General features: G+C 44.4%; 1 protein-coding gene across 1 annotated transcript; it reads left to right on the top strand.

Annotated features, from left to right (window-relative positions):
• The first annotated feature begins 2036 nt into the window (after nucleotides 1–2036).
• On the top strand, nucleotides 2037–12410 carry PDZK1IP1 (PDZK1 interacting protein 1). Its single transcript, XM_082226813.1, has 4 exons — nucleotides 2037–2215; nucleotides 8484–8592; nucleotides 9446–9556; nucleotides 11165–12410. The coding sequence occupies exons 1-4, from the start codon at nucleotides 2149–2151 to the stop codon at nucleotides 11271–11273; spliced, it is 396 nt and encodes a 131-aa protein (XP_082082939.1). The 5' UTR covers nucleotides 2037–2148; the 3' UTR covers nucleotides 11274–12410.
• Nucleotides 12411–21427: the final 9017 nt, after the last annotated feature.

The following is a 21427-nucleotide window of genomic DNA, read 5'->3' on the forward strand; positions in this document are numbered from 1 at the left end:
TGAGCAACTACGGAATTCAGAGCTGACCTTCAATGCTCTAAGGCAGCTTCCTATATCCCCTCCCACACCTGTCACTCAGGGGCTCCACAGCTGAGCACAACTTCAACATTCTCTCTGCTCTGAGGCCAAACAGGTTACCTTGTCGCCTGCTTATTTGTTTATTGCATTTATTTCACACTTCTTTCTCCAAGGAGCTCAAGGCGGAATGGTTCTCCCCACTCTTATTTAACCCCCACAACAAGCCTGTGAGGTAGATTAGACTGAAAGGAAGTGACTGGCCCAAGGTGACCTACATGCCCAAGTGGGGAGTTGAACCTTGGTCTCCCAGGGCCTAGTCCAGCACTCTAACCACTACACCAGACAGGCTCTTAAAGCCACTGTGTTGACCAAAGAGTTGACTGATTTGGGTGCACTGGAGGGATCATCATGTGTGGCCTGAAACACAGGTGCCTCTGATTCAAACTTTGTAGGGTGGGAGATTGGACAGCTACTTAAGTCACTTGGTTTTGTTGCCCTGCTGCTCTCATAGTTAGTAACCTTTCCCTAATGCCTAACCTGAATATCTTCCTTTAACTTAAGCCTTGTAAGTCCATCATCTGCTCTCCCAGTCTGGAAGCAGAGAACAATGATCACTTGTCTTCTTCCAGCAGCTTTTCAAATATTTGGAGGTGGTTACCAAATCTCTCTATCTTTCTCATCTCAGTACACACAATAGCTGGTTTCCTCATTGAGCAGCAAAGGATGATTTATCAGCACAAAGTTAAATTCATGAAACAGTTTCCTAAGCAAGAGTAGGGTAATATTGTTGGTAGGGTTGATGAAAGTGGCAGAGGGCTTCCACCATTTTTCACTCAGGCTGCAATTTATTTATTATTTTATTTTTTAAAAGCGGGGGGGGGGAGAGACAACAACTTGAGGAGAATGTGCTGGATCAGGCCAATGATGCATCTAGTGTCCGGCATCGTCTTCTCGCAGTGGCCAACCAGATGTGTGTGGGGAAACCTGCAGTTTGTGTGGTGGGGAAATGGTGACACACTAGTTTGCAGTTTGGACTGGTGGAATGGAGGAGAGATTCAGTTTGATCATAAGCATGCTTGCTCAGGAACAAGTCCCACTGTCTCCAGTGCAAGTAGTGTGCAACTAGCTAAACCAAGCATGCTATCTCTGGTAAATGGGTCAGATTCAGACCCTGCCAAAGGAAACACTGACCTGCTTTTTGCAGAAAGGCATGTGCAAAGTGATGTTTACCTTCTTCATTCCTTAGGGGCTGGATAGCTACCAGAATGCCAAGTGGCAAGACCATTGTACTAGTGGAGGAATTTTGCTCCTGATAATCACTGAAGCCATGTACACTTAAAATGCAGCTACTGTATATTATTTTTCCCCATTTGGATCCAAGAAAATGCATCAAAATACACAATTTCCTAAGAAAGATGATAGGATATGGATTGTGGCTAACGTCACATGTTTGCTGCTTCCCATACCAGTGGTGGGAGCACACTGGATGCAGAGTAAATGGGATGGTGTACACAGCCTCATTCAATGATAGGGTACAGAACAGCAGGAGAGACTGGAATATGAAATGGTTGCCTTAACATCCCCTCTCTTTTGAAAATGTGTCAGGATATGGTCTGAAGGTACACAAGGACACTACCTTACTGAAGCTTAGCAGAGTTGTGTCTGATCTGTACTTGGATAGGGACTTTATCCATGGGCAGCACCAGACGGGGGCATTGGGGTATGGGGCAAAGAAAGAGCCCCCTTTCTTTTTTTCTGGACTCTTTCCAAGCCATTAATGAGGTGCTGGAAAGTCAAGATGAAGTTCTGTGAGCTGCATAACAACCTGATGCGTGATGGAGCAAAGAGGCAGCAAGTAAAAACAATCCTCTCCCTCCTTAAGTTGCTAAAATGCACTGGAATTGCTCCATTTGCATAGCTGCTGGTGCATGGCAACCCTCCAATTAATGGGCTTGATCATCCACCAGGCTTATTACCCGGGAGGGAGGCGTGCCCAAATACGCCTTGGGTCTTCGGATTTCACATTTTGCCTTCCTGCATTCCTCAGAGAAGGAACAAGTCCACGGAGCCTCTGCTTACAGCAAACAAATCAAGGCGCTGATCAGCAAAGTCTCTTCCCACACCACTGAAATGAATGCTGCTCTGGCTGTGACCTTTTGTCTCTTGGTCGCTTTGGAACCTGTGAACTGCCAAAGAGGTAACAGATTTTTTTCTGGCAGATGCTGATTCTTCTTCACCTTTCCCAGCTGATATTTGACCTCTTTTGTTTTGACATTTATTCTGCTTCTGCAGTATATACTTGAATTTATGCCCTAAGTTTGTTTGCTTTCTATTACAACAATTATGACACCATGAAACCAACACCAGCATTGCTTAATGCTAGTCGTGTTTATTTGGACAAAATCTTCCATTGCTACATTCACTGGCCTGCTTTATTTCCTCCTTCATCATAGGCTTTTGATTTTTTTTAAAAAATCTGAATGTGCATAGCTGTCTCTTCACCCATATTCCCCTCATCTCATCTCTTTCCATCTCTTTCACCCATCCTTCTCCTTGGCTGTAGAAAAATAGAATTTGCAGAGTTTTCTTCCCTTCCTTTAGTTTACCACTGAATTTCCACAGCCAGCCTCCACTCCACTGGAGTTTGGGGAAGCTGCTAAGGCACAACAGACCATGACTTCTGGGCAGGCATGAGCTAAGATGTCTCTGTTAAGTAAACCAAAAGGAACTGTGGTTGTCCAGCATGAACTAATGAAGTAACGCTGGAGCATTCAGACAGCCTTATGTCCCTGGGCATAGTCTGAGGAGGGCACATGATGCAGCCCACCTGCTGAACATAAGCAGCAGTTGTGGCCAGTGTCATGGGGGGCAGAGCTGCAAAGCCACCCTCCCAACACTGGGCTCACTATAGCTGGGCTGGGGTGGAGCAGGGTGATGGCGAGGTCAGAGCTGTTGCAGCACAGCGTTGGGAGTGCCAGATTAGTTCCACTGCCATTTTTGTTTGGTCACTTGCTCTGTGCATTTGTCAAGCAAGCGGAATCTCCAGGGGTGAGGCTCTTTGCGGCACAGGTGAACAATACACCACCAATGCTTGTCTTCTTCACCCATGCCTGACCTCCCTAACACCTTTGAATGGCAGCACCCTTCATGTTAAGTGCAAAATTAATATGGGAGGAATTTTTTAAAAAACCCAAAACCTGCAGGAAGAGTATTCCCAACATCAACGCAGGCAGACTTCTGTCCACTTCTATTTTGCACTGCTGAGTGGAATGTAAGGATCCCTGCAAATACTTCTGAGGGAAAAAAATCTGCAGATATATTCCACCTGACCATGAAAGCTCTCTTCTTTCCAGCTCTGATGCATGTGTGGGGTCCTTTGGGAGGAAAGGTGGGATACAGAATTAATCAACAAATAAATGCATATGCAAATCAAGAAGGATGCCACACACTATGAAAGATGTAAGTCAGAAACATCAACTGCAATTATGTATGAAAACGTTTTGCTGACGCCATGTCCTGTCCAATGAAACAGCTAGAATGAAGCTGTGGAGTAAGACAGCTTGCACTGAACACAGCCAGGCTGCAGTCTTTGTGCAGGATGTGTCCAAGCAGCAGTTTCCCATGCAGCTGGCTGGCTGTGTGGTTGAGCTACAAACTGGAAAGGCAGGGCGTTTTCCTGCAACAAAGAACTGCAAGATTGCACAGGTTGTGGCTCATTAGTACTTCCACAATCTAATAGTCAGACTGTTGCCCATGCTGGTCTTGACAGGGCTTCTAAAGTCCTCTTTGGCTGGGAGGAATTTGGCACAGATTTTGGCGGGTCTGCAGGTGCTAAAGCAGCACATCACATAGCTTTGTTTATTGCACTTTTTTCACCTACCTTCATCATGAAGGAGGTCTTTGCATTCTTTGCCTTGTAAATGCTGTTTCATTGAGTAGGTGGGCTGACAGGGCTGACACTGCCAACCCTTAAAAGGACTATTTACCTGTGTGCACTAATCAAGAAGAAGGCAGGTAGCTGCAGAGCCCACACTGCAGGGCACATGTCATTCTCTGGTTTGCAACTCCGGAAGTTTTTCAGCTGTATTTTTGCTAGAGTTGTGCTAAATTTACAAAAGGTTCTTTTAAAAAATAAATAAATGAGACAGTCTATCACAGATGGTATTTCATTCCTCCCTCCGTCTCTCCCTCCCTTGCCACACCCCATGCCTGCTCAAAGTCAATTTCTGTGACTTTTTAATTGTATGATCCATTCCAGTTAGGGATCACAGTGTGACATGATGACACCATGGTGCCACATAGACAATCAGCTTTAGCTACAGGACAGTGTCACTGAGAGCAAATGGATCCCTCTCATTGTCCTTACTCAGAAGGGGGCAGGGGATGTTTTCTTGTTGCACAGATTGCTTGGGAACACCCCCTGCCCTGCTCTACCACAATGTCAGTTTCATTCAAAGCATCACCAGTAAAGCACACAGCAAATTTTCACTTTCTAATCAGACCTAGTTGCACATAACTAGTTGGGGAAAATGAGGGTGGGCAGACCCATGTAGATGCCTATGCAGATGCACATCTAAACGTGTTCTCCATCAGCATTCTGGTCTGCTGCACATGTCTAGGCGAGAAAAAGGAATTATTGATTTGCTTTGCCAATGGTGGCATGTTCCTCATCTTTCTAGGCAGCCACCCCTCACAGATAGCTTGCCACCCTTTCCAAAAAATATGTGGGAAATGGCCAAAAAATGGACCTGATTCACAATAAACTTTCATAAAAGCACCCCTCATTTCTGTTCTATATTACCCCCTGCCCAAGAAGTGTTTTGCTATTGTAAACCATGAGACCTAATTCCCTCCCTGTTTTCTGTTTTCCTCATGTTTGTCTGCTGCTACCTTGGGACATTGTGGGAAACGTAAATGGTGGGTGGGGGCAGGGGCAGGTTATCCAGGACTGGCATCAGTAGCGAGTGCTTCAAGGAAACAGCTGCCCAAGGATACCAGGTGTTGACACTAACTTGGTGCTGTTTGCCAGTCACATAGCTGTTAAACGTATATGGGCTCTGCTAGAAGCTGGCAATCCTGCCACTGCTTCCCTTTAGGTGCTTTTACTCAAAACCCAGCTGTTGTCCTACAAGCACCTCTGACACAGTGCACCTTTTCCTTTCCTGTTGAACATTATCTGGACATTAATGGATGATCTGTTAGAACTGTTGGGAGACAAAACAAGAGGGTAGGATTTCTATAGGACGGTGGTGAATGACGAATACCTCCAATGCCCTTTGATTTAATTCCAGTTCTATAATTCTGCATAAGGTGGCCAGATGCCAAGGAGAAGAGCTTTCTTTATTGCAGTGCATGTGTCAGTCACAGGGCAGAATGATGTTCTTCTACTTTCTAAAGGAAGGCAAGATGTAAAATGGCAGGAGAGACCTTTGGACTGTCTTTCATCAGCTGCTGTAGTCCAGCATTAACCAAGGGAGAACACCAGTCCTCACGTAGCCCTGTTTCAAGCTTTGAACCTCCTCCCATGGAGAATTCCACAGATGTTTGAGGACTACTGAGAGACTAGGCTCCTGGAATCTGATTTCAAACATGGGAGGGGAGGCCTTTGCCACTTCAGAAGGTATTGACTTAACTGAGCATTCAAAGCTCAGCGGTTCCAAACTGAGGAGAGTCAAGTGAGTTCTGTAAGGAGATGTTTGCAAATTTTAGTTTCAGTTGAACATTCCAGTCTGGGAACATTGGCCCCACTTTTGACAGGCCTATTGTGTACCAAGTCACCATCCTCCTCTTTGGAACAACCTAACAATTAGTGACAGATTACAGCATGAGGAGAACACAGTCTGATTTCTATTCAGGGTGAGGCAAAGGTTGGGCATTTTCTGTTCCAGGAAAGTGGTTTTGAGAGGGCAGCAAAACACGAATGGGCTGGGACAGGTAGTCATAAGAAGCTTGCGAAAGGGCCATCTGTCCTCTTAGAGAAGAAAGTGTTTGTCAACACTGTCAGGGCTGGGGTTTTACCATAACACGGAATGCAAAGCACTTCCTTTTGGCAGAAAATTCTAGAGGAGGGATTACTTCCCTACCTCTGATCTTTTTATTTTCCTTCTGTGGCTGAATGGCTGCTTACCTGGGATATTGTAGTTGTACACTGGCCCCATTTGCACGAGCAATCATGGGGTGGAAATCAACTTTGAGCTATGATGAATGTTCCAACTGTGTAAGCATTGCAGCTTGCCAGGCTGAATGATCTGCCCTCTCTTTCCCCCGTGTGCTATTCTGGGAAATTCTCCCAACACCCTTTAGCCAATTTCGGGGGGCACACATAGGGAAGAGGGGACAAGCCTGTTGCTCAAGCAGGGCTTCTGATCATGGGGCTCGTTAGATGAATCTCACCCACAGCTTCCTCCAATGACTGCTGGGAACTGTAGTTTGTTAAGGGTGATGAGAGTTGTTCGGAGACACCTAATCACAAAGCTACAGTTCCCAGAGTTCCCTGGGAAGAGGAATTGGCTACTAAAGCATTCAGAGAACTGTAGCTCTGTGAGGGAAATAGGGGCTTCCTAACATCAGAAGGTCGGTGGTTCGAATCCCTGCGATGGGGTGAGCTCCCATTGCTCAGTCCCTGCTCCTGCCAACCTAGCAGTTCAAAAGCACGTCAAAGTGCAAGTAGATAAATAGGTACCGCTCTGGCGGGAAGGTAAACAGCATTTCTGTGCGCTGCTCTGGTTCGCCAGAAGCGGCTTAGTCATGCTGGCCACATGACCCAGAAGCTGTATGCTGGCTCCCTCGGCCAATAAAGCGAGATGAGCACCGCAACCCCAGAGTCGGTCATGACTGGACCTACTGGTCAGGGGTCCCTTTACCTTTAACAACTCTCAGCAACGTTAAGAAACTGCAGTTCCAAGGATTGGGAATTGGTATGGTGTTGTTTTAAATGTACAGATCAGATGGGGCCATGGGAGCTGCATTGCCATTGCTCAAAACGCTAGATTAGATGACCTTTAAGGTAACTTCTATGATTTATTTATGTGAAATAATTTCTATGGCCAACACTGTAGGCCAGCCAGGATTTTTATTTCTTTCTTTTTTAAAGTAGATTTTGCTCCTGCACCAATTCCCCCACAAGGCACTTCACTCCGAAAGTGAAGAAAAGCCAAATGAACACAAAGTGTGCTGGGGTCCTTGCTTGCACTCTGTGTTGGTGCTGCTCCACCCTCAGGCAGCGAGCCCGGAAGCAAGATTCAACTGCCCATCAACTGTTTCTGTGCATGGAGTTGGTGGGGATGACCTTGTCCTTCCTCTTAATCAACAAAATACCTTGGGTCAGCCTGACTCTTACATACTTAATTCAGGGGGGTGTAAATTTGGCTTTCCCCATGAAAGTCTGACCCAAGAGAATTTATTTAACACCCCCCCCAAATAAATGCTTTTAGTTCTACTTAATATCAGAACTACTGGGGGAAGGCTGAGGAGGGGGGGAGAACAAACACCTCACAGGTTGATTCAGAATTAATAACCAGGTTTCTTGATGAGCATGATACCTGGTGGAAGATGAGATGTGCCTGCTTCCTGAGAGATCTCTGCCAGCTTAGAATACGGATTGCATGTTGCCACTGTACTCAACATATTCAATTACCTGGGGACTTGTCTAGGGTGTGAAAATATAACAAGGGGAAGAAATGCATCTATGGCAGAGGAAGCATAGATTGTAATCTTTTTGATTTATGCACATATACCGCTATTTAGATACTGCTACTTCTATTTAATTTGATTAGGCAGCAGCAGTAAGTTTGTCGCTAAACAGAAACAGACCCTGCCCAGATAAATTACAGTTGGGAACATAAGAAGCTGCCTTATAGCAAGCCAGGCCAATGGTCTATCTGGCTCAGATTTGCCTACACTGGAAATGGAAAGTCTTTTTCAACTCAGGGGGCACGTTTTTTCTGGCCAACCTTGCAGGGCCCACATGGTGAGTGAGGATTTAAAGTGGCTTGGACAAATTCACGGAGGACAAGGCTAGCAATGAGTCCTAGCCATAATGTCTATTCTCTCTGCCCTCATGGTTGGATGCTGTAGTGCTTCTGAAGACCAGTTGCTGGAAGCCACGGGTGATGTTGTGCTCAAGGATTTCACACAGGAGGGTGGAACACAGGGCTGGTGAGGGAGATGGCCTGGGGAGAGTCCTGAAGGCCAGAGAAAGAGGTCCAGAGGGGCCACCTTGGTCCTGAGGTTTCCAACCCCCTACTCTACACTGGCTGGCAGGGACTCTGCACGGTTCAGATCTTGCTAGAGATGACAGTAATTGTACTAAGGCTCTTCTGCATGCAAAACAGATGCTCCTTCAGTCAACTACGAACCCTTCCCACCAAGTTGGTGAACATAGTGTTGCATGCCTAATACAGAACTAGCTAGACTACCAGTACTGGGAGCCACAATAAACTTGTTTTAATCTCTTTTCTTGACAGTTCAGCGAAGCCTTCAGCCATGGGTGCAGGGCACCATTGCAGTTACTGTCTTCTTGGTTTTGGCAATGGTTGCCTTTGTTGTCAATCGGTTATGGTGCCAGGACAACGAGTAAGTATCACCACCACCACCACTATTCCAGCCAAATATGGTTGTATGGCTTTCTGTGTTGATGCAACCATTCTGTATCGGGCTGCTTTGGGACCAAACAAGATGCGATGTCAGTAGATACCTGACTGGATTTCACCCTTTTAAAAATATGTAAAAGCAGGTGCATTTATCCCCCTCCCCCCAAAAAAATTGTGTTGGGACTGCAGTGCTGGTGGAGTAGGGTTGAAATCTTCCTTCTACTGTCCCCACTATGTTTAAATTACACCAACATTTATATTGGCTCCTTTGGGAGGAAGGAAGAGACAAAAAGTTAATAAATAAATAATAGTCAAATGTTTCCTTCCTTAAGTACCCCTTAACAGTCTGTCTGTATACTGAGATATTCCTCTGATAATTTTCTTCAGTAGTCCACGGCATCCAAGCTGAGGTGGGCAGTTACATGGGAGAAATACTTTCAAGTGATGGCCCCTGGCCTGTGAGATGCCCTCCCCAAAGAAGGAAAAATCTTTTCTACTTTGCAAGGCTTTTTAACCTTGATGTGTTCTTATACTGATGGTAGTGTGTTTTCATTGCTGTGCCTTATTGTGATAGCTGCTAGACTTTTATTGCTGTTTATCATTATTTTATTATAATGGGGGTGCTTTTGGGTCCTGAAGGTACAGGTTAAATCTGAGAGAGAGAGAGAGAGAGAGAGAGAGAGAGAGAGAGAAGGGAGGGAGGGAAGAAAGAAAGAAAGAAAGAAAGAAAGAAAGAAGAAAGAAAGTAGGTATTCAAGTGTAGGATTCGTGTGTTTGAATTGTACACAACACCTACCCTTCTGGTCTCCTAGTGCATCTTCTGATTATTTCCACAGTGATTCCTTTGAGGAGAAAAACAAAGCATTCTCCACGAGCAGCAACAAAGAAGAGATGCCCGTTTCAAATGGGTCAGAAGGGAGGTATTCAACAACTGCAGCAGACTTCAGGTTAGTTTCATTCATATATATATATATATATATATATATCATAACTAAAAGCGGGATTCAGATTACTCCTTCCCCACATTTGCAGATTGCATGAAGAGGGGCCACAGGGTCACCAGAGCGAACTCCTCCACCACCAATGCATGCAGCAGCTACACCCTCTCTCTCCACCTGTACATTTTAACAGCATGTGAAAGGGGTCTATGCACACGCTCACCACCTTCCATTTGCATGCAGCCTTTCCATAGCAGACCATGCTCACGGCAGTTCACGGCAGGCTCGCATAATTCACTCACAGTTACAAGATGTAACGCCTTGCAAATAGACATGGAAAACTGGCCTCTGAAAATGCTCCCCACTTTCTGCTCCGAGGTGCCACCCATTCTCATTGTGCTGCTGAAATCTCTCTACTGATCCTAATTACAACCCTCCTGGCTCACTTCTGAACACTTGGTGCTGACAACTTTCCTTTCCCTTAGCTCCTGGTATCAATGGAGTTTTCTGTGTGAGGCCACCTTTGTTCCCTTGCACCTAGTATGGTGCCATAGCATGCATCCCAGACACAAGGATGTTTCCCAGGGTCTCTGGTGTCTGAGAAACCTTCCCCTACACAGACCCAGTAATCATTAAGCTCATCAGAGGAAACCTTGCTAATAACACTGTGTCTTACTGAGTGTCATGTGGCAAGTGGAAGTGGCTCTCATGCTGGGGTCTGCATCTGAACATCCTCCCCACTATTATTCAGAAGACACTTCCACTGTTTAATAAAAGCTTTTTTGTTGTTCAGGCTTTTTTGGAACTCTAGCACTGTGCCCTTCTGCCCTATTATCTCTGTGTTGGTTTAATATGGATTTTACTTCTGCAAACCACTCTGAGAGTTCTTTTAATTTAAGAACATTATATTTAAAAAAAATCCCCATGTGTCACTGCTTTGTCTTTCAAAACTGTGGCCTCCTCCACCCTGCAAATCTGAAACAGCTCTGTAATCCATCTTGCCTTTCCCAATAACAAATCACCACACCTTTCCTCGTTCTCTTGTTTCCTTGACACGTGCCCAGCCAGTTTCAAGAACATGGAAGGAAAGCACACAGTATGAGCCACTTCTGACTCATTTTCTCTCTCTTTGTAGCCTGACTCCATTGGTTGACTCTGGACATCTGAAAAGAGTTTGAATAGCTTGGGGTGCAATAGGGGTGCCGTAGGCCACACTGGAAGTGGAATCCCAAAATGCATTGCTTGGCCTATGAGCCTCTTGTTTGACAGCCCTGCATTAGCACCATTGTTTCTAAAAAAGGATGAGTGTGCATAGCCACCCTAAGTGCACCTGTGCATCAGACTTCAATTTTATAAAACAGATGCTTCAAACATCATGAAAACCACTTTTACTTGGCTCTGACTGGAGATGTAACAGTTACTTCAAGGGTTCAAATCCCTGCTCTGCTAGAAAATTTAACTGTGTGAACTTGGGTCTGCTGGGATCTTTCAGCCTGACTGACTGCACAAAATTAGGATAAAAATAAGGAAGAAGAACCATGCCATTCTCCTTGGAAGCTGGGTATGATGCAGTGAAGTATATAAATAATATGTATTTTCTGTCCCTTAATATTTCAGGAGTGAAGAAGGCCCCCATGTTTACGAAAACAAAGTCGAGTTGGAGTGCAGGAACACAACTGAATGTCATAGTGAAAACAATATTCAAGTTCTTACCACTTGCATGTAGCATCTTTATCACCACCATCCTCACTTCTTGGTCTTTTCTTATCCTGCCCATATTATAGACTCCATACAAGAGACCAGTTCTGCACATCAGTTATTGTGCATGGATTTAATCACTTTACTACAAGGCAATGGCTGCTGGCTGAGTGAAGCCTATGTTTCATTTCTTTTTATGTTAAAATTTTTCCACACCAGATTTCATGTTGCTGTTTTGGTCCTGTGCTAAGTTTTGAGGTCATCTGTGCACCTCTCTTGGGGGGAATAAACTGGCACATCATGTCAAGTTCAACATCAGAATCTTTACCAAACCTGATTGTTAATGTTATTCCATAATCAGCAGGGACATTCAGGGGGCCTGAAACCAAGTCTCTTGCACTAGGCCCTGGATCTTCTGCCCCTCTCCCTTTTGAGCCCCCCCCCCCGCAAAAAACCCATTTAGCTTACAGGGCACCTAGTTGTGCTGCAAAGTCACTCACCATCATCTGTGAAGACCTACAGGGTCCTTGGCCCAGAAGATCCTGCCTGGAAACCCTTAGAGCAAAGCAAGGGGCTGTGAAAACCAGTCTGAATTTGCATCTAACACATGCAAACTTCATACAGACTTTTGCCCCAAGTCTTCTAAGTACCCAGCAATGCCCCTGAGATTAATTATTATTTCTTCTTAGCAGCTATTGCTGGATTGCCACAGACAGCAAACACAGACCTCCTTGAAAATCCTCTGTAGCCCACTGCTATGTCCCACCTGGAAATTTCCTGGTGAGAAACTACTCTTTCTTCACAATAAAGCATCTACATGGGAACAGTAAATAGGTATTATCAACTCAAGCCTGTAATGCTCCACCAGATTGCTTCATTTGATTCTTGCTCTGCTATGGAATTGCCACAAGGACACACCAGCTACTAGGGCATGAATAAAGCCTATGTGACTCAGATGCAAGTCTTAGATGTGTATCATCTGCTTTTCTTTCCATGTATGAATCAAATGAGTGGAGGATTTGTTACCCGCAAGTGAGTGTTGGCTGATACTTATTGACAGTTTTATTGTGGGAACAAAATCCCAGGTATAATTTTCCAATGTAAAATTGATTACTGTGTGTATTTTAAATTGTTTAAATAATCAATAAAGATATTTTTAATTACAGTATGGGTGTTCAGCTAGTCACACCAGCTAGCCTGCAAAGCAGAATGTAACAAAATCCTGTGTTTCAAAAGTTCGCAGGATTTCTTTCACCATTTCTTCCCCAGCGATTCAAACCCAAGCCTAGTTACTATTCCTTCCTCAAAATGACTACAGTTCTGGCAACCCTACCAGATCATTGCTCTTTGGGTTGTCTCCAGGTTATCCCATAGTATGGGTGATTCTCTCTTCCTTAAGACCCAAGACTCTGTTGGTGCTGTCCACTACTTCTATCCTTGTGTGAAGCTGGGAGAGAGGACATATAGATGGAGATGATGGGATGGACAAGGCTGCTGCCCATTCATACTGGGGACTAGAAGTGTCCTTAAAGCCTCTTTCATTCAAATTTTGTGCAGCTGAAAATGCAGTCAATGCAGGCTAGAATATGGGAGAGAACTATTTCTAAAGTCAAAATCACATTGCATTTGAATTAAAGATGTGGAATCTATTAAAAATTGTGTTGTGGGGACTTAAAATAGCTCAGGAACTACAGTCCTGCTCTATCCACTCCTACACTATAGCCTTTTGAAAACATGGCATGTCCCATTTTATGGGAATGCATGACCAAGATTCACCCTCAACTCATAGCCTGCAATCCAGCCAATTCTTCTTAAAGTGTGTGCTTAGCTGCGCTCTGCCAGAATAGCACTTCTGACTCCCCTGCCCTCCCTTTTGTTACAAAAGTAACACGGGATGATAGGTGAGAGCCAGAGTCAATTACTGCAAACAACTGATTTCTGTTTTGGCAATCGACACTTTTATGTAAGAAAAAATGTTTCCAATTGTCCTGGGTTCAAAGTTACACTTGGAAATGTTTCAGTGGTGCATGCCAAAGCCTCAAAAACACGACAAGGGGTAGATGGAAGAAAACTAGATGCTGTAGAGTACTCAGTTGTTGATTTGGATGGGAGGGTAAACAAGGTCACATTCTCTTACATTCTGTGTATTCTTGGTGGTGAACAAGGGTGGAGGGATCAGCCTATTTTCATTCCATGTCAGTTTTACACACACCAAATCATGGGTCCTTTGATTCAATTTTTGTGGACTTTTTTTTAAAAAAAGCATTTAAATTGCACCTGATAAATCTGATAAAAAATATACTTTTGTATTCTTTGCAGCGCATCGCCCCCATAAAATGTGCATTTTGTGCACACTTTAAACACGAAACACATGCTTTTGGTTATATTTTTAGACGGATCCAAAACTGCATCACACAATACAAGGAAGCGCATAAGCCAACTGATAGCTGCATCCCAGTCTACTGTACATAATAAGTTTGCGACCAGGCATCTGTTTGGCTTGCTGCGAAAAGTTGGCAAAACAAATTTCTCCTCCATCCCTAGCAACATGACTGACCTTTCCCCAGTCTCTGGAGTTTCTAACAGGCACTTTCTACTAGGCTGTTTATTAACTAGTTCTCCTATGGGAGACGTTTTATTGAACGCATTATGCTCAAGGGCATACTAGACATGACGCAGTCCTGGGACTAGAATTCCCAATCTTTTTTCTTGTCCAAAAAGTCAGCTGCGGGGACCCAAGAGATGGGTAACCCAGGGGCATAGCTAGCTGCTCCAGTACCCGGAGCGGTGGGAGTGGGGTGAGCTGCCCACGGGGGCACCGTGGTGATCCATGTAGGGGGGCGCCATGGCAATCCGCCCAGGGAGGTGTGCCATGGCGAGCTGCTCATGGAGTCCGCCTGGTGGACGCAAGCCCCATGCTGCCATTTTGGGCAGCGCGGGGCCCTGAGCCACCATGTCACTCCCAGGAGAGACGCGCTGCTCGGGTGTGCTGCAGGCCAGGTCCTGCGGTAAGTGCTGCCCCCGCAGTGTGCCATTTTGTCACCCCCTCAGGGATGACACCCGGGGCGGACTGCACCTCCCTTCCTATGCCCCTGGGGTAACCTTTAGCTCCTATGGAGGTCAGTCCCCAAATCTGCAAAGGGGAAAACATACAGGCACTTCCTGTGTCTTTGTGTGATCTATATATCTGTATCTTCATTGTGAAATTGGCACAGGAAAAAAAGGTTAACCCCCCCGCAACATGCTCTTGACCTAATTCAAACCAGTGAATTATGTGATATTTCATAAGCAATTTTCAAAAAATCTACAAACTTTGTGCACATCCCTGCCAGTCAATAAAGCAGTCAATACTGCTTTAATTGCCTTGGTGCTGTTTTGCCCAAAGGGGCATACAAGTCTGTTAAACAAGCAAAAGAGTACTCTTCTCTAGCCCATGAAGTAGTTGGTTCTACTCTAGAGAAAGGAGCTGGGTAGACAAAGAGGATTCAAGTACCAAGGTGAGGTGGGATTTGCATCACAGATCACCAACTTTCATATATTTAGCCAGTTATATACAGAAAATGAATTGTCATGTGAAGCTATGAAAAGGCCATATCTCTAAAGTTTTCTTTATTTTTTGTAATCCTATGAGACAGAGTGGGAGGAAGTCCAAAGTTCATGGATGAAAAAATATAAATATAAAGAATATTGGGCAGCCCCAGCGACAACACCCAGAATCTTAAAAAGAGTGGGAGTGCTGCCCTCTAGAGGCTAGAAGGGTGACTGAAATATCAAGGGTGTTGATAGATAACATAGTTTATAAAAGTCGCAGGACTGAGACTAGGTAACCCGAAATGACTGATCATATATGTAGGTCAACTGTGGGCTGGGAATCTAAGTAAGTGTGAAGTGGGAGTTCATTGTCTGAAAGCCACATGCATGAATTTTAACTAACCAGCCAAGGTATTTGGCTTCAGGATTGATCGCTCTATTCCTGCTCTCTCACCACAACACGTCTTTTGAGTGGGGGTGATTCCATGCCATTTCCTCGTGTGACTCCATTCCCAACCATTTCAGAAAGTGGAAGCCAACATAGATACATTTACTTGGGGTGTTGGGAGAACTTGGCACATAACTGATTTTAGGCTCCTGAAGTCATTTAATGGCATCGGTCAGCATCTACATACATATTGCTTTTCTTTTTCTTACATTTAGATGAAGAAGCCATTTAAATAAAGAGGTTACAGATAGACTTGCCTGCATGTTATATTGCAACTACAAATGCCACTTGAGGACTGTAGCTGGAAGCAGTAAAAGAGAGCAGAACTACATGGCGTGGCTGCACCACCCTCCTCTCATCCCAGTGCTGTGTACCAGTTACTGAGAAGAGAAAGGGAAGGCATGTGAGGTTGCAGCACTGAAGCCAAACCTATGTTCCTGATGCTGTGCTCACGGAAAGCCCACGCCCCTCCCGTTTCTTAACTCCCTTGCCCTTCTCCCCCTTGGTAACAGGCAGTGGTCCTTGGAGGGCAGGAGAGACAGGCAGACCCATCCGTGCACCCCTGCCTGCTGCTACTGGTTGGAAGTAGGGATGAGGGAGTTATTTGCATTCTCAAGTGAACCCTCCTTGCCCACACTTCCGGAAACAATGCACAGACCAAAATGCAACTATCCTTTGAAATTCATACTTCTCCAAATTTTGCTTCTCCGACCAGATAGCATGCCTATAACAATGCTAGCTTAATTTTTTTACCTTGCTTAATAGGAGAGAAATTGGTGGTACAATATTGGGGCATTTCTTTTTCTTTTCTTGAAGATGTCTTCTGACATGGCTAGGATTTTGCATGCTGCTATACCTTAAAGCAGCTGCCATTTAGAACATCCCTCTTTTGTCCTCCACTGCACTATTTGTAGACATAATGACATTAATATAATAATAATATAAAATAACAATACTGTAAAAATAATTTATTTCTACCCCGCCCATCTGGCTGGGTTTCCCCAGCCACTCGGGGCGGCTTCGAACAAAAGATTAAAAATACATTAAAACATCAGTCATTAAAAGCTTCCCTAAACAGGGCTGCCTTCAGATGTCTTCTAAATGTCAAATAGTTGTTTATTTCTTTGACATCTGATGGGAGGGCATTCCACAGGGTGGGTACCACTACTGAGAAGGCCCTCTGCCTGGTTCCCTGTATCTTGGCTTCTCACAGCAAGGGAACCGCCAGAAGGCCCTCAGTGCTGGACCTCAGTGTCCAGGCAGAACGATGGGGGTGGAGACGCTCCTTCAGATATACTGGGCCGAGGCCGTTTAGGGCTTTAAAGGTCAGCACCAACACTTTGAATTGTGCTCGGAAATGTACTGGGAGCCAATGTAGGTCTTTCAAGACCGGTGTTATGGGGTCTCGGCAGCCACTCCCAGTCACCAGTCTAGCTGCCGCATTCTGAATTCTGAACCCATGGGGGACATGTTCAAGAGGTGGGGAGAGCCCTAATATTGTGCCACAGATTTCCCATGGAACCCACAAACCCAAACAATAATTTATTCACTAGATTTGAAAGTTGAGAGCTTTCCCACATTTTAAAAACAGTTAATTTAATATTTTAATGGAAAACATTCAGGTGGTAAGTGCTTTATCACCAAAATGTCGTATTTGCCTACCTAGTCTTAACACTGTGCCACCTAGCAAGCATGGGGGATCCAATTGTCTCTGGTACACCAAATAGGAAAATCAGTTTGAACGTTTGCGTCTTCATAAAGAAAAAGAGCAGTTTTGCAGCTGTGTGTGGTTGCCACTTTGTCAGAAAGCCTCTGCTGCTGGAGGCACATGAATCGCTCCCCCCTGCCCAATGCCATGGAAATGGGCAAGACTGCTGGTGGCCCAGGTGGTCTCTGGGCAAGAACTTGGCCAGCAACAGTGTGTGTTTACAGACACAGAGTGGGCATGGAAGTTTTCCTAGTTTCTGCTCGTGCCAAGGAAAGACAGAAATAAAATGCCATCCTTTGTAGTTTGTACACCCAAAAGCAGTCAAACAAACATCCCCTGAGCCTCTCCTTATCACTTTATTACACCTGCTAGAATGAATAGATTAAAAGGCAGTGGAGGGAGTGGAGGCATAAGAATCCTGCAGAAAGACTGGCTTTTGGGATTGTTAATTATTCTCTGGGGTCTCTAATCTTTAACTAGCAAACAGCATCACTAACTGTCTTAAACCTCCTCCTGGAAGAGACTGATAATAAACCATCTGCATGAAGGCACCCAATTATCTAGCCCTCTGCAGCAGCCTCTGACGTGGCTGCAGCAAGAGATAATAAATGCACAGTATGTAATAATGACACGCCGCTGACGATTATCTCACTGATACACGACCTTTTAGCTCTATTGTTTGCACCTCTAAAAAAATGAGAGAGAGAAAGAGAAAAATTGGCGCTAAGCACTCACACGCGCACATCCATCTTCCTCAATCCTGTGATGTAACCTTGTCATGAATGCAACTGGAACCTAGCAAGCTAGTTTAGCTGGATTTATGGCCCAGCCCCTCAGACCTCTGTGAAAAATGGCTGCTTGAGTTGCAGCCATCGTTACCATGGTGATGCAGGGAGAAGGCGAAGAAGGTACAGAAATAGCACCAACCATGCTAAAAGGAGCCATTTGGGCCTAACACTTGAGTGATTAAAATTAGATGTCTATCTCCCATTCCAACCACCTCAATCTCTCACCCATTCCTTGCCCACAATAAGCAGAAACTTTCCCCTCAATTCTATGAGAGGGAAGGGGAAGGAGAGAAGCATTTTATGCCACTTCTGGGAGCAGAGGCTAGACCTGACAATTGGCTCACTCTCATAAACTCTAGACTTTCAGCAAGGTAATAATAATAATAATAATAATAATAATAATAATAATAATAATACTTTTTATTTATTTATACCCCGCCCTTCCCGGTTTAAAAATCACGCTCAGGGCAACTAACAGCAAATACAAAACATTGATTAAAATGCGACTTCAAAACAGCATAAAACAAAACATAAAATGCAGTACCAATATCAATAGAAGTCAAAAATTCAGGGGTCATTTCTTTGGGGGGGGGGGGCCGAACAAAAACCAGTCAGTAGACATCAAATGATCACGAGGGCTAACTAGCCAAGTTGGTCCTACTAGGGCCAGCAAGGAAACCAGAGAAGAATTTAAATGTGGGGTTCCAGAAAGGGTTTCTTCATAGAAGAGGAAAGGGAAAAGGGAATAGAGGATCAGGCTAATTCAAATTGAATGCCAGGCGGAATAGCTCTGTCTTACAGGCCCTGTGGAAAGAGATCAAGTCCTGCAGGGCCCTAGTCTTGTGGGACAGAGCATTCTATCAGGTTGGCGCCGTCACTGAAAAAGCCCTGGCACTGGCGGAGGATAGTCTGGCTTCCTTAGGGCCCGGGACCTTTAAGCTATTATTATTCATGGACCTTAGGTGTCCTCTGCGGGACATATCATTTCCTAATGGAAATGACCCTCAGGATCCTCTAGTCTAATGCAGGAATATCCAGCTCTCCCATTACAGAGATCAAACCTACAACCTTGGCTTTATCAGCACCACCTTCTAACTAACTGAGCTTGGGTTGCTCAGGTTTTTTGTTTTGTTTTGTTTTTAAATATTATTCTCCATCAACTAATGAGAAAAGACTCAGCCAGCCAATGGCCAGGTATAAAAGCTAATTTTCTCATTAGATAAAAGGTACGGATGCACAGCATATGGGTGAAGTTCCACAGCTTGGCATCTGTTTTGCATGAAAAAGGTCCCAGGTTCAACTCCCAGAATCCTCAGCGAGGGCGTGCCTTAAACCCTGGACAAAGGCAGGTGTTGCCCACCGCAATTTGTTAGTCTCTCATTATATTCTTCCCCATCAGCTTTTCCAATGCTTCATTTTCGAAATAGCCAGCACTGCAAGTCCTACTGCAAGAAGGAATTCCTGGCTGCAAATTGACTTCCTTATCGATTTGGGAGCTGGCTTTTGGTATTCTTAAAGGCATGAATGTGCCCCAAAAGGTAAGGTTTGCTTGTGAGAATTTTCAAGCACCTGGATTCAAAAGAGCCTTTTCAGAAAGTCATAGTGCAGCCTTCAGAGAATGTCTCCCCCTCTGAGGTAAAAATTATCTTTACTAATATTGGTCAGCAATTCATGCCTCACATGAAATCTGAGGAAAAACAAAAAAAGATACCCTTCAAAGTTATTGGTTTTGTCGATGGGATTTGAAAGGAAAAACAGTACATTGACAACAACAACAACAACAACAACAACAACATAACAATAATTTATTATTTATACCCTGCCCATCTGGCTGAGTTTAAAACAATACAACATTAAATATTAAAAACTTCCCTAAACAGGGCTGCTTTCAGGTGTCTTTTAAAAATGGGATAGTTGCTTATTTCCTTGACATCTGAATACATACTGAGGAACATTCTCATGCAGTACAATCCTATGCATCTTTATTTAGAGGTAAGTCCTATTCAGCTCAACAGGACTGATTCCTAATAAGCATTTTTAGGATTGCAGCCTCAGCTGAACAGTGTATTCTAGTGGGTTGAATCCAGAGATCCAGTGAACAGGGGGAAAGAGAGATTTTGGCCAATCCCGTTTCCCCAACATTCACTCGGTGGCTGCCCTAGGGAGCTGAAAGGGCAGCAAATTATTATTTAATTTGTTGGGAGAGGTGCTTGTGGGATTTCCTGCCCCGGGTGCCGAAGCAAATAAGCCAACCTTGCACTGTTATTTGTGGGGTAGGCTGCGATTCTCTGCTCTGCCTCAGGGAGCAAAATATCTTGGGACAGCTCTGTTTGATTGACTAGAAATGAAAATGTAATAAACCCAGTTCCTCATTTGCATAGGTTTGCTTGGATTTGTCACTTATTAAGAGATCCAAACCACTGTCAGATTATAATATTAATGCTACAAAGAAGCAGCTGAGTTTCCTCTGACTGCATTTTGAATGTAAATCACAGGATTGTGCATTTTTAAGACGGCTGTATGTATCGTAGGCCTTCTGATTAGATTTTTAAGGGTGCTGAGAGTTGCTGGGAGACCCCTATTCCCCTCACAGAACTGCAGTTTCCAGAGTTGACTGGGATGAATGATTGGCTGTTAAACCACTCTGAGAGTTGTAGTTCTGTGTGTGTGGTGCAGAAGGGGTCTCCTAACAACTCTCACAACCCATAACTACAGGCCCAGGATATTTTTGAGCTTGCCAAGCCATGGAAGTGTAGAGCATTTAAACCTCATTTTATGCATGCATGCATGTATTTATTTAGAGCATTTGTGCCTTGCTCTTCAGCCAAAATGGTTCCCAGAGTGGCTTACATACAATAAAAAACATATGTATAGTACAATATATACCATGGGTAGGCAAACTAAGGCCCGGGGGCCAGATCCAGCCCAATCGCCTTCTAAATCTGGCCCGCGGACGGTCCGGAAATCAGTGTGTTTTTACATGAGTAGAATGTGTGCTTGTATTTAAAATGCATCTCTGGGTTATTTGTGAGGCATAGGAATTTGTTCATTCTTTCCCCAAAAATATAGTCCAGCCCCCCACAAGGTCTGAGGGACAGTGGACCAGCCCCCTGCTGAAAAAGTTTGCTGACACCTGTACTAACTAATACAGTGGTATCTCGCAAGACGAATGCCTCGCAAGACGAATGCCTCGCAAAACGAAAGAGTTTTTCATTTTTTGAGTTGCTTTGCAAGACGAATTTCCCTATGGGCTTGCTTCGCAAGACGAAAACGTCTTGCAAGTTTGTTTCCTTTTTCCTATGGGAAACCATTTCAATGCATTCCTATGGGAAACCGTGCTTCGCAAGACGAAAAATTCGCAAGATGAAAAAATTAAGAATTAATTTCGTCTTGTGAGGCACCACTGCAGTATATATGTTAGTAAATAAATACAGAACAGATACAGGCAAGTTAGAAAAGAAAGCTAAACCTCAGTATTGGGGAGAGAGGGAGAGAGAGAGAGAGAGAGAGAGAGAGAGAGAGAGAGAGAGAGAGAGAGAAGCCACACACCCTGACAAAGAAGGCTGAGAAATGAAAATAGTTAGCCACATGGTTAAGGATCATTGCAGGAAGGAAGCAGACATATTTAGCTGTTTACTTAAAATATTTTAAAGTCCAAATTTAAAAGATTATAGCAGCATTCCTGCTGGGATTTTGAGGTTAGATAG

The sequence above is a fragment of the Podarcis vaucheri genome, assembly GCF_965113315.1.
Source record: "Podarcis vaucheri genome assembly, chromosome: 6".
Taxonomy (NCBI): Eukaryota; Metazoa; Chordata; class Lepidosauria; order Squamata; family Lacertidae; genus Podarcis; species Podarcis vaucheri.